The sequence below is a fragment of the Somniosus microcephalus genome, chromosome 2 (genome assembly GCF_052327205.1).
Source record: "Somniosus microcephalus isolate GS21.2 chromosome 2, FLI_Smic_1.0, whole genome shotgun sequence".
NCBI classification, from domain to species: domain Eukaryota; kingdom Metazoa; phylum Chordata; class Chondrichthyes; order Squaliformes; family Somniosidae; genus Somniosus; species Somniosus microcephalus.
Window position 1 is genome coordinate 40,387,770 of NC_140988.1, and position 12,457 is coordinate 40,400,226.

Here is a 12,457-nt window from a genome sequence, read left to right on the forward strand (position 1 = left end):
GTGTGAGAGAGAGATGGACATCAGGTGAGGACAGAATTGAAACAGGTTGTGATGTCCTCCCTAGTTGAATAGCCTGGCAACACTTACTCATACACGAGGTACCAAGGAGCTGTTGGCACCCGAGAAATAGTACCTCAAAAAGGAGTCAGCACTTTGAGAGAAGGCGAGAAAACTGGTGCCACAGAAAAAGCGGAATATCACACGCCAGCTAGGAGAGACCAGGACTGTGTGGAAACAGCAGCAAACTTCAGTTTTTAATATGGGGTTTTGACAGTGCAGTTCATTTACTCCAAGACTCCAAACTGGTCAGTGTTCGCCTGGGGTTCGAGGCTTTGCTAGATTTACATGGCAATTTTGAGTTGGTTTTATAAACAAAATGTCACAATCATTTGGAATAAATGAGACATTCTATTTCCTACACAATTCAGAACTAATTTTATAACTTGACAATCAAAAGGTTCTGTAATAAATATTTGGAGTGGCACAGTGATACAAGTATCTCAGAAAAAAGTTTTTTTTTTTTTTTTTTTAAATACCACTGTTTCAGGTTTGCAAAGTTAAGTTGAGGTTTTTGATACAAATCTCCAACGTGCACCACTACCATAGTATGGGACAGACGTTTAATCTCCCTACTAGAGCGCAGTACTGATCTCTGCCATACCAAATGGGAACAAGTTGCAGCATGGATGAAAGAGCAACCATTTACTTCCCAGACCGACATTCTGCACCTCCTAGGATTGGCAGAGGCCTAGCAGCAGGTCACCTGCCTGCACGCTAGGCTGCTACTGGAGTGTGACCAAGAGAGAAAATAAACGGATTCATATCCTCAAAACATTTCTACAAATAATTAGTTTTCGGGTGGCACGTAGCTCACTGTGCTACACTAAAAATAAAAAAAGTCAATCCAAGCCTGGATTCTTATCCCTGGTGTGTGAAAGAAGCACAGCATTGTTGCACATATTGGCACTTTGCATCAGACCTTCTCACCGAAAGGCTCAGTACAGAACCATCGAGGGAGCTGGTTTTCATATATAAAATGATGATGAACACTGGCACAATGCAAACAAATATACTGTAAATCATTTGCACTCCAGCGCAATGGAAGGCTTACAGCACTGATGCCAATATGTGTTGTATAAACAAATAGTCATCAAAAAACAACAGAAAATGCTGGAAACACTCAGGTCAGGCAGCATCCGTGGAGAGAGAAACAGAGTTAACGTTTCAGGTCGATGACCATTCGTCAGAACTGGATAAGGTTAGAGAAGTAACAGATTTTTACGCAAGTGTGGGGCAGGGACAGGGAGGAGGGTAGGAAAGAACAAAGGGAAGGTCTGTGATAGGCTGGAAGGCAAGAGGCTGTTGGGGGTGATTGAGGAGTGGACCAGGGTGTCGCGGAGGGAGCGGTCCCTTCGGAATGCTGAAAGGGAAGGGGAGGGGAAGATGTGTTTGGTGGTGGGATCACGCTGGAGGTGGTGGAAATGGCGGAGGATGATCCGTTGAATGTGGAGCCTGGTGGGGTGAATCGTGGTTCTGGGAGGGAGGGGAAAGGGTGAGGGCAGAAGTGCGGGAAATGGAACGGACACGGTCGAGGGCTCGTCAATAAAATGAATTTTGCTATTGTATTCATCAACAAAGCCTGCTTCTCTACTGTGACCGTTGATCACGACAGCCCAGAACTTGTGGTATTAAAAATTAAATTTACAGCACCAGATATGAGCAAGTGAGAACATTTACCCTGTTTGAAGGCATCCAAAACACCCTGCAGCACATACAAAAACAAATGCATACATACAATGTTCAATTGTCAAAAACAAACTGAATTCTTAGCTGCTATACTATATGCAGCAATTTCTGTAATGTGGGATAAAAAAATCCACAACATAAAATGCAGATACTCAACATTCATGGTCCAGACTTAAAAATCACCGAGGAATGATACCCACCTGCTTTTGCATACACACTGTACCATGACACAGCTATACATACTGCCAGTAAAAACAAGCACAATGTACAGCATTTCCACATTTCACATCAATGCCAATTTATTAGAACATAAAGCGTAAAAATAAACAAGCTTCTATTCCATGTCTAAGAGTTATCACTCTCCACTCAGTCTCCAACTGTTGTCCTAAATTTTCAAGACTAAAACTAAAATTAGTTTGAAAAAGCTCAAAGTTATTTGTAATGTAAATAAAACCAGTTTTAGAACTGTTCTGTGAAACCCTCCCTATATTCTTCGTTCTGTTGGAGGAGGAGTAAAATGGACCCATGGGGTTACGTAAACCAAGGAAGGAAATCTCAAAGCGCATCTGTCTGCCTATCACGGAGATTAATGATGTCAGTCTATTTAGAGAGTGACTGTTGTGGTGCCTCTCCTTTCTCCCAAATGCTGGTGAGCATTTGCTGATACAACAATGCTCAAGAGACCAATTAAAAAAAAAAACAATTCCACTGACCAATAATGAGTGGCATGAGCTCAGAGCTTCAATATAGATCTGAAAGACACACCAAACACTAAATGCACGAGGGTGAATTACAAGTACTTGGAGGGCATGATACTTGAACCTAGCTAGGTTGAAATCAAAGAAAGGATTTTTTAAAAGGAACACTCCTTCCTCACTAATGACATACAATTATATTATAAATACTGCAAAATATTCTCCAATGCACAGCTTTGTGAAAAATTCTAAATGAGGATTTGGACCTACTCAGTTCAAAAACACTGGAATGAATTGGCCGTTCTGCCATTCTCCATTGGATGTGCTCTTGTAACACCTCGGGCATTAATCCACATTACAAGTGTCTTTATAGTATATTACTCATGTAGAGAAAGATGGCACTAATGCGAGTCAAGGGGAGGAGGCAGAGGCAGCAGTAGCAGCTGTGCAGAGGTCTTTGACTTTGGACACAAAGTAGTCCATACGTCTGTGTTTGGCATCTCCCTGCTCGACATGGCTCAGACCAGGACCGAACAGAACAGAATTTGAACCCTGTGTCCATCATGCTCCATGGCACTTGGTGGCCAGCATGCTAAAGTCCAGCCACTCTTTCACCCATGAATCCCTTTATTTCTAGCAGTAACTAGATTTAAACATGAGGTTTCAACTCCCTGATGGCTCAGTTGGAAGACACATTGAGGGTCCTACAGTGCCCAGGGACGAGGGAAAAGAAAATAGCCACGGTTTTGCTCCTGGCTGCTCTCCAGCAAACCCTGCAGGAAAGTGCACCTATGTGGACATCAAGTGATGTTGTCCCGCCCCGCACCCCTGGTAAAATAGCCCACTAACACCCACTTTATAGACCCACACAAGAATGGCAAACCTCCACTGAGTATTTAGGGCTACAGAGATGACCATAACTATTTGTATTTGGCTGCAAAAAGTTTCTTGCATGCAAAAACCTCAAGGTCAGCAATCTTCTGAAGCCAAAATGTATTCTATTATATCAGCAAATAAAAACCACACACAAAACACCTCACACAGCCCTGTCAAAACAAACTCGAGGGGGAAATTTTAAATTATAAATGGTTTCACAAATCACAACACATTTCTTTCCCATTACATGGTAACAGTGGCACATTAAAGAAAGTTTCATTCAAATTTCTCATCAACACCCTATATGTATCATAATGTAAAATATATCACTGAATCGTGCACCTGATGTGTACAGGGGTGCTGCTCAAGGTTACAGTGGCCTCTCGATTATCTGCTGTAATGGAGGCCCCGCTCTCCCCCTCCCCCCACTGGATAATAGAGGCTGGCAGATAATCAAATGCATCCCGCCACTTAGACTGACAGTGAGCTTTATAGCCATGGAATTCCCTTTTAGTAGGCAAACAGAGCACAAGGTTTCACAAACAGCAAGTGAAACAATAACCAGATAATCTGCTTTTCTGGAGGTGTTGACTGATTGAGGAATGTTGGCGAGGAAACAGAACTACTGGCTTGTCGAGTAGCGCCATGAGATCTTCTACATTCAGCTGAGAAGGCAGAAGGAGATTTAATGTCTCATCCGAAAGAAAGCAACTCCAACAATGCAGCTCTCCGTCAGTATTTCAATGCAGTGTCAGCCTAGATTATGTGCTCAAGTCCTGGAGTGGGGCTTAAACCCACAACCTTCTGACTCGGAGGCAAATGAGCTGCTTATGATTATTCTATTTTTTTTTAAATTCATTCTTGGGATGTGGGCGTCACTGGCAAGCACGGCCTTTTATTGCCCATCCCTAGTTGCCCTCAAGGTGGTGGTGGTGGGCCTTCTTCTTAAGCCCCTGCATCCATGTGGAGGAGGTGCTCCTAACAATGTTATTAGGTAGGGAGCGCCAGGATTTTGACCCAGCGATGATGAAGGAACGCCGATATGTGTCTTAAGTCAGGATGGTGCGCTGGAAACCGGAACTTCCGTTCCCTTGAAGGAAGGAGTTCGGAGGACAAACGCGTGCGCCGGAGAGGCAGCGCGTAGACCTGGAACTTGCGACTGTTTTTTTTTTACTACAGGTTTCTCCGTGCGGGTAAGTCCCTAGCAGCTGCGCGTGAAAAACAAGGTAAGAGGTTAATTAAGTAAAATTAAAACATTTTTTCCACAGGTTTATCATTTAAAAATACTTTAAAGATAAACTTTTAGCCCCGTTAAAAACTTTAATGTTTTCAAAAATTTAAATTTTTGTTTAAAAGTTAATTTATGTAATTTATAGTTCTTTTAAAAATGTGATTTAAAAAATTTTTTTTGAAGTTTTACTTAGGTTATGGGGCCGATCTCCATTCATAGATTTGACAGGTCTTCCTGTCAAATCTATGAATGGAGATTCACTGCTCCGATTGGCTCACCATGGCCCACGTGATCCCAGAGGACGCTGCGAACTAACTTTGCTGCTGGGATACGTGAGCACTGTGCGCCAGCAGCTGGAGGAGGCCCAGGATCGGAATCCCACACGGGCCCACAGCACAACGGCCGGCGCACTAGGTAAGTGCAGGTCAGGGGCTTGTGCCCGAGGGAAGCCTCCGACCCAAATTTCTGGCCCAATATGCCTTTCAGTTTGAAAGTGAAATATTCTCAAAAATTGCCAGCAACCAGACTTTTGCTGGTCTCTGAAGCTCAGACTCCTGCTGACCTTGTAAACTGAAGCTAAAATATCAGAGCTCATGCAAATAGTAAATTCTGCCAGTTGCTGCAAAACCAGATAAGTAGTTAGCTTATTACACCAAGAATCCACTGTCTATGCAAAATCAACTAAAAAAGTCTCAACTGCATTTAACTGGTTTGTGAAAAAGTAATCCTCAACTCCCACAAAAATACTGGTGGATAATAGGAGTGTGAATAAATCAAGTCTGCACTGTATATTGCTGCATATTAAGGGTTGAAAAAAAATAAGTTAGAAAAGTTAGTTGCGCACTCACACACGTATTGAAAGCGCCGAAATGCACACAAATTATGTTGTGAAGAAAAAGTTTTGATTCGATAGACTCAACATATTCCAGAGGCTGACAGCATACAATATTCCAGAAATACAATTGTAAGTTCTGGAACGATGCTGAAAAAGCAGCAAGGTAGCACATACATAACAGTTAAATAGGACAAAAGCATGGTATTTGTCAAGAAAGAGGGGAGGGGAAATGCCCCTTTGCTGACCTGCTGCTGATGGTTCTCCATTCCATTACTGGCAAAGTCAAACACCAGGCCTCCACTATCCACCACCACTGATGTCATAGCACATTCCCTGGGGCCTCTATGGGTGCTGTAAACAAACCTTCCTCACACAGCAGTGTGCTGCGCTCAGAGTCTCCCAATAATGAAAAGACCCTTTTGTTTTGGGCACATGCAGAATCGTACAGCACTTTACAGAAGTGTTCTTCAAAACATAAAACACACAAAAAAAATTGTGCGGCACAGAAATAAGTCCCCCTGGAGCACGTTTCCTTTCTGGATTCCACTTTTTCCGTTTATGACGTGAGGAAAATGTCATTCCAGTTAAGCAGAGCTTCTGCGAGGGGTTACTGTACCTGCAAAAGAAAAATAAAGCACATTAATTTATTGGCTTTTGAAGGCCATATACTAAGAAAGAGAGAAACCAAAATAAACTTTTAATTTCAGATTTTTTAAATTTGATGTTCTTACTGTAATAAGACTGGAAACACTCAAACCGGACACTTTCCATATCTAAACTTTATTTTCACCTAAAAGAATCAGTCTTGTTGAAATTTTGTTACCAGGATGAGTGAAAGACTATTTATGCCTGTGTATGGACTTTTTTTTTTTTGAAAGTTGAAGAACAACAGAGGGCACCAGTGAGCAGATTGCCCACAGGTCACTACAACACCAGACAAAGCTCGGCACTGATGTAGCAAGGGCCTTGTTCAGATCAGGTAATTGATAGGGGTTGTTTCATTTCATAGACGCTATTTAACACAAGGTTAAACTTCAGTGGTATATATATATATATATATCTCACACATACATTATATACAATATACATTTATATTATATACACACACACACACACACACACACACACACAATATATACACAAATATACTCAATACATAATATACAATTACATACACACATTATACAATCACACATACATTATATAAAATATACTATACACACACACACACACCTCAGAATAAATTTAGGGATAGTTATGCATTTTAAATCTTATAATTTCTTTCTCCCTCAGCGATCACAGAAATGCCACAACAGGATTGGTTTTGGATCAAGACCGTGAGGCTAGCGAATCAAGTAGTTTCTTTTGCATGGTTGAATTCCATATTGTTTTACTACTACTACCTACTACAGTATAAGCACCAGGGGGGAAGGGAAAGATCACACTGATAAAAACATGGTCATATTTCTGTAACACCCTGTGGCCTGGAAAGCTGCAGCTTTTACAGTTGATCTGCCAAGTGGCAAATGATAAAGGTCACAGTCTCTTGAGTGCAGGTCATTAGAACCAAAGAACCCTGGAAGCTTACAGCACATAAGGGGGCAATTCAGCCAATTGTTAACTTACTGCCTTTTAAACAAAGAGAAAGGAGAAAGAACCAAAATAAACTTCTAGTTTCAGATTCTAACATCTTGTGTCCTTACTGTAATACTGGAAACACTGCACGGGTTTGTCTCAATTCCTGTGTTTTTAAACTATTAAATGTAATACAGTTTTACTGCAAGCAGATTTTTTTTTAATACTAAAAAGTTAAAAATGTTGGAGTAGCTAGATTCATTATCTTCACCCTCCCATTACTTCTCAGTAACTAGGAATTTTATTGAGACCATTTTGAATGCTTAGCCCCAACACACCACAATTCCATGAAGTCAGTATGGAATTATATGGGAAAGTAATTCAAAAGTAGATAAAAGGTTGCTACCAACACAGGAATCAGGTTGTTCATAAACTGAAGTGATGTGTCAAAGAATGATTTTCACTTTTAAAATAGCAATAAGAAGGACTCCAGTGACAGCCTCTGGTACTGTAATGTAAGTAGGTATCTAAACAGTAAAAAAAAAAGTAGAGGACCAACCCTTTGTAAAAAGTTATAACTTTTTTTTTTATATAAAAGATTGCCAATACTATGCTGGCTCACAGTAAACTCTCCACATCTCCTCAGTTCTCTATTTTCCACTGGATGGCCCTCAGCTGTGCACCAACTGATACCCTGCCCCTCGAACAGCTTGTGGATTCGCTCACTTTCCTTGGACTTTGGTTATTCGATGCTCCAAGCTGACTCCACCCTTTCTGCAAGTCAACTTCATCCCACGACAGGTCCTCAGGCTTTTAACGTTGGACTCTTTCATATTGTCTCCTCCCTATTCTGTCTCCCAATCATTGCTATGCCTATGCGGCTTGAATTCCTTCTGTGTCCATTCATGTGCACATTTTGGCTGCTGCTCCAGACCCGAGCCTATTACCCTATCTCTTTATTTCTTCTCTTCACCCCTCTTGGGCCCTCCTCCTCCCCTTCTTGTTAGCCAGTCATGCAACCTGTCATTTCTCCACTCTCAGGTACTTTGCCGCCTCCCCGCCTCCTCAATCCCAACTTAATGCCCACTGCAGGCTAATCTCACCAATCTCCTTCCTGTCCCACTTACCCGACCCACCACTACCCCCTTGGACTCTGCCAAGGGATCAACAATTACCGTCGCACTCCACATTTCCCACCCGAACGTCCTTTCACTTGCAAACAAAGCCCTTGCCATCCACCACCTTATTGTGGATGGTTGCACATGTATCAAGGCTTTGACAGAAGCTTGGCTCACAGATGATGCCATCTTGCCCCTTATTCAAGCTTCCATGCTTGGCTGTACTTTACACCATCTGTCCCACCCAAACTACCACGACGATGGTGTGGCCCTCATCACCAAATCACACCGTGGTCTCTCTCCCCCACTCCTTGCTTACCTTTTCCTCATTTGAGCAGGTCATCGTGTTCCACCCCTCTCGTCTCTCCTTTAAAATACTTGTTCTCTACCACCCACCCAAGTTTCTCAGAGGTACCCTCCTTCAGCCTCTGCACTGGGCGACTCTTCATCCTTGGTGATTTCAATCTCAACTCATTTTGCCCTCTTCCTCTCCTATTTCATTGCCCTCCTATCCTCTCTAAACCTCTTCCTCCATATAAAAAGGTCCTATCCATATTGACGGGCACCAGCTCAATGGCCTCTCTATTCCCATCATCTCAATCACGGACATCAATTTCTTGTATTCCTCACACTCATCACCCTAACCCCTTCAACCTACTTCCTTCTGCATCCGCCCGGTATAAATTCTCCCTCAACTGCACGTTCAAACTCACAACTGTCTAGTCTTTGACCATCTGTTCAACATGATAGTTCTGCAGCTGTCAATCTGCTGAAACACTCTCTCACCTCCGCCATTGATGCCCTTGTTCCCAGTAAAACTCTTACTCTCTCCAACCCTTGTCGTTCCCCTGGTGTAGCCCCGTGTTCGCTCCCTCAAGTTCAAGGTTGCAGACTTGGGCATATCTGATTCACTGGTTGAGTGATCCATTGGCAGATCTGACTGGATCACATCAAGCAATATCAAGTCTTGATCTCTTTTGCCAAAACTGCTCACTACTCTAGGATCATCCTGGAATGCAAAGATAATCCACGGCTTCTTTTCCCCACTACCAACCGTCTCCTTGAACCCCTCTCCGCTGCCCACTCCACCCTCACCGCCAACAATAAGGAACAAATGGACTTCTTTATAATGAAGATTGAGACCATTCATTCATTCAGTTGCCTCTGTTGCATCGGCCTCATCCTTGCCTGTCAAGCCAATTCTCCCCCAAGAACCCCCCCACCTCCCCCAAGCCCTGAACCCGTGCCTTTCTCTAGTTGCTCTCCTATCTCCGCAATCCAGCAATGGCTTCTCTTTCCACCCTTGCACCATTACCTCTATAGTCCCCCAATGATCTATTCTTTGCCCCCTCTTCTTCATGCTGTCCCCCGGCAACAACATCTGAAGAAATGAGGTTAGCGCCCACATGTACACTGATGTCATCCAGCGCACCCTCTCCACCACGTCATCCAGCGCACCCTCTCCACCACGTCATCCAGCGCACCCTCTCCACCACGTCATCCAGCGCACCCTCTCCACCACGTCATCCAGCGCACCCCCTCCACCACGTCATCCAGCGCACCCCCTCCACCACGTCATCCAGCGCACCCTCTCCACCACGTCATCCAGCGCACCCCCTCCACCACGTCATCCAGCGCACCCCCTCCACCACGTCATCCAGCGCACCCCCTCCACCACGTCATCCAGCGCACCCCCTCCACCACGTCATCCAGCGCACCCCCTCCACCACGTCATCCAGCGCACCCTCTCCACCACGTCATCCAGCGCACCCTCTCCACCACGTCATCCAGCGCACCCTCTCCACCACGTCATCCAGCGCACCCCCTCCACCACGTCATCCAGCGCACCCCCTCCACCACGTCATCCAGCGCACCCTCTCCACCACGTCATCCAGCGCACCCTCTCCACCACGTCATCCAGCGCACCCCCTCCACCACGTCATCCAGCGCACCCCCTCCACCACGTCATCCAGCGCACCCTCTCCACCACGTCATCCAGCGCACCCCCTCCACCACGTCATCCAGCGCACCCTCTCCACCACGTCATCCAGCGCACCCTCTCCACCACGTCATCCAGCGCACCCTCTCCACCACGTCATCCAGCGCACCCTCTCCACCACGTCATCCAGCGCACCCTCTCCACCACGTCATCCAGCGCACCCTCTCCACCACGTCATCCAGCGCACCCCCTCCACCACGTCATCCAGCGCACCCCCTCCACCACGTCATCCAGCGCACCCTCTCCACCACGTCATCCAGCGCACCCTCTCCACCACGTCATCCAGCGCACCCTCTCCACCACGTCATCCAGCGCACCCTCTCCACCACGTCATCCAGCGCACCCTCTCCACCACGTCATCCAGCGCACCCTCTCCACCACGTCATCCAGCGCACCCTCTCCACCACGTCATCCAGCGCACCCCCTCCACCACGTCATCCAGCGCACCCCCTCCACCACGTCATCCAGCGCACCCTCTCCACCACGTCATCCAGCGCACCCTCTCCACCACGTCATCCAGCGCACCCTCTCCACCACGTCATCCAGCGCACCCTCTCCACCACCTCTCTCGGCCCATCCACCTCCTCAGTGCTGTCAGACATCCAATTATGGATGAGCTGTAATTTCCTCCAATTAAACACTGGTAAGACTGAAGCGATCATCATCAGCCCTGCCACAAGCTTCATACCCTCACCACCGATTCCAGCCCCCTCCCTGGCCACTGTTTCATGTTGAATCAGACAGGTTCAAATAGGATGCCCAGGTTGTGACCAAAGTCGTGCTTCCGACCCCATATCCTCTCCATCACAAGACTTCCACCTCGAACATCGCCTGCTCCACCTCTGCCTTAGTCCATCTGCTCCAAAACTTTCATCCATGCCTTGGTCACCTCCAGATTTGACTATTCAAATGCTCTCTTGGCCAGTCTCCCATCCTTCACCCTCCAAAGCTCTGCTGCTCATATCCTATCCCACATCAATTCTCACTCGCCCATCACCCCTGTCCTTGCTGACCGACATGGGCTCCCGGTCCCCCAACACCGCCAAGTTAAAATTATCATGTTTAAATCCCTTCATGGCCTCGCTCCCTCCCTATCTCTGTACCCTTCTCCAGATCCACAACCCTCTGAGGACTCCGCGTTCCTTCAAATCTGGCATCTTGTGCATCACCAATCCTTTTCCCCACCACTGATGGTCGTGCATTCAGCCTTCTAGGCCTACACTCTGGAATTGCCTCCCTAAACCTCTTTGCCTCTCCACCTCCTTAATACCCACCTCTGTGACCAAGATCACCCCTTAGGTCACTCCTCCTAAAATCTCCTCCCCCACCAACATCCTGGGGGGTCACCATTGACCAGAAACTTAACCAGACCAGCCACAGAAATACTGTGACAGCAAGAGCAGGTCAGAGGCTGGTTATTCTGTGGCGAGTGTCTCGCCTCCTGACTCCCCAAAGCCTTTCTACCATCTACAAGGCACATGTAAGGAGTGTGATGGAATACTCTCCACTTGCCTGGATGAGTGCAGCTCCAACAACACTCAAGAAGCTCGACAGCATCCAGGACAAAGCAGCCCGCTTGATTGGCACCCGATCTACCACCCGAAACATTCACTCCCTCCACCACCAGCGCACCGTGGCTGCAGTGTGTACCATCTACAAGATGTACTGCAGCAACTCGCCAAGGCTTCTTCAGCAGCACCTCCCAAGCCCTCAACCTCTTCCATCTCAAAGGACAAGGGCAGCAAGCGCATGGGAACACCACCACCTCCAAGTTCCCCTCCAAGTCACACACCATCCTGACTTAGAAGTATATTGCCGTTCTTTCATCGTCGCTGGGTCAAAATCCTGGAACTCCCTCCCTAACAGCACTGTGGGAGTACCTTCACCACATGGACTGCAGCGGTTCAAGGCGGCGGCTCACCACCCCCTTCTCAAAGGCAATTAGGAATGGGCAATAAATGCTGGCCTTGCCAGCGACGCCCACATCCCATTAACAAATTAAAAAAACTCGTCATCACATTTTATCTGATTACACTCCTGTATTTTTCTACATTCAAGGCACTATATAAATGCAAGTTTTTGTTGTAGTACAGGCTGAGCGTCCAAAATCCAGAGTTCCAGAATCCGGACTGCAGGATGATTGGTGGCAGGGTCATCCGGAATCCGTAAATTGTTCCGGGAATCCGGAACTCCGGATTTTGGACACTCAACCTGTACTTCAAAACGTCATTAACTTTTGTTGTCTTTTTTTGAAAAATCCTATGAAAAATGCGAGTGATGCAATAAAACGTTAGTGTTGTTTTTTATCCTCCGTAACCTGCACAGCTCCACTAAGTGTTTCCGCCAGGCTGCGGCCACGGCACCACGCCGCCCTGGTGGTCT

At 46.1% G+C, this 12,457-nt stretch overlaps 1 protein-coding gene and 1 long non-coding RNA gene across 12 annotated transcripts in view; one reads left to right on the forward strand and one right to left on the reverse strand.

Annotated features, from left to right (window-relative positions):
• elf2a (E74-like factor 2a (ets domain transcription factor)) overlaps positions 1 to 12,457 on the reverse strand; it is a 179,674-nt gene that overhangs the window by 60,212 nt on the left and 107,005 nt on the right. For 5 of the 6 annotated variants that reach the window (XM_086008521.1, XM_086008522.1, XM_086008519.1 and 2 more), the window contains one exon: positions 5,629 to 5,999. The exons of the other annotated variant lie outside the window; for it this stretch is intronic. In XM_086008521.1, coding sequence (XP_085864647.1) covers positions 5,629 to 5,706 — 78 coding nt within the window. In that variant the 5' untranslated portion in view covers positions 5,707 to 5,999. The remainder of the gene's footprint in view (positions 1 to 5,628; positions 6,000 to 12,457) is intronic. 6 annotated transcript variants of the gene reach the window in all.
• Positions 1 to 12,457, forward strand: part of LOC147122659 (uncharacterized) — a 44,711-nt gene that overhangs the window by 24,293 nt on the left and 7,961 nt on the right. For 3 of the 6 annotated variants that reach the window (XR_015081271.1, XR_015081277.1, XR_015081266.1), the window contains 3 exons: positions 4,497 to 4,543; positions 6,262 to 6,362; positions 6,677 to 6,738. This is a non-coding gene — a long non-coding RNA (uncharacterized LOC147122659). The remainder of the gene's footprint in view (positions 1 to 4,496; positions 4,544 to 6,261; positions 6,363 to 6,676; positions 6,739 to 12,457) is intronic. The other 3 variants (XR_015081289.1, XR_015081294.1, XR_015081283.1) reach the window with 1 other exon arrangement.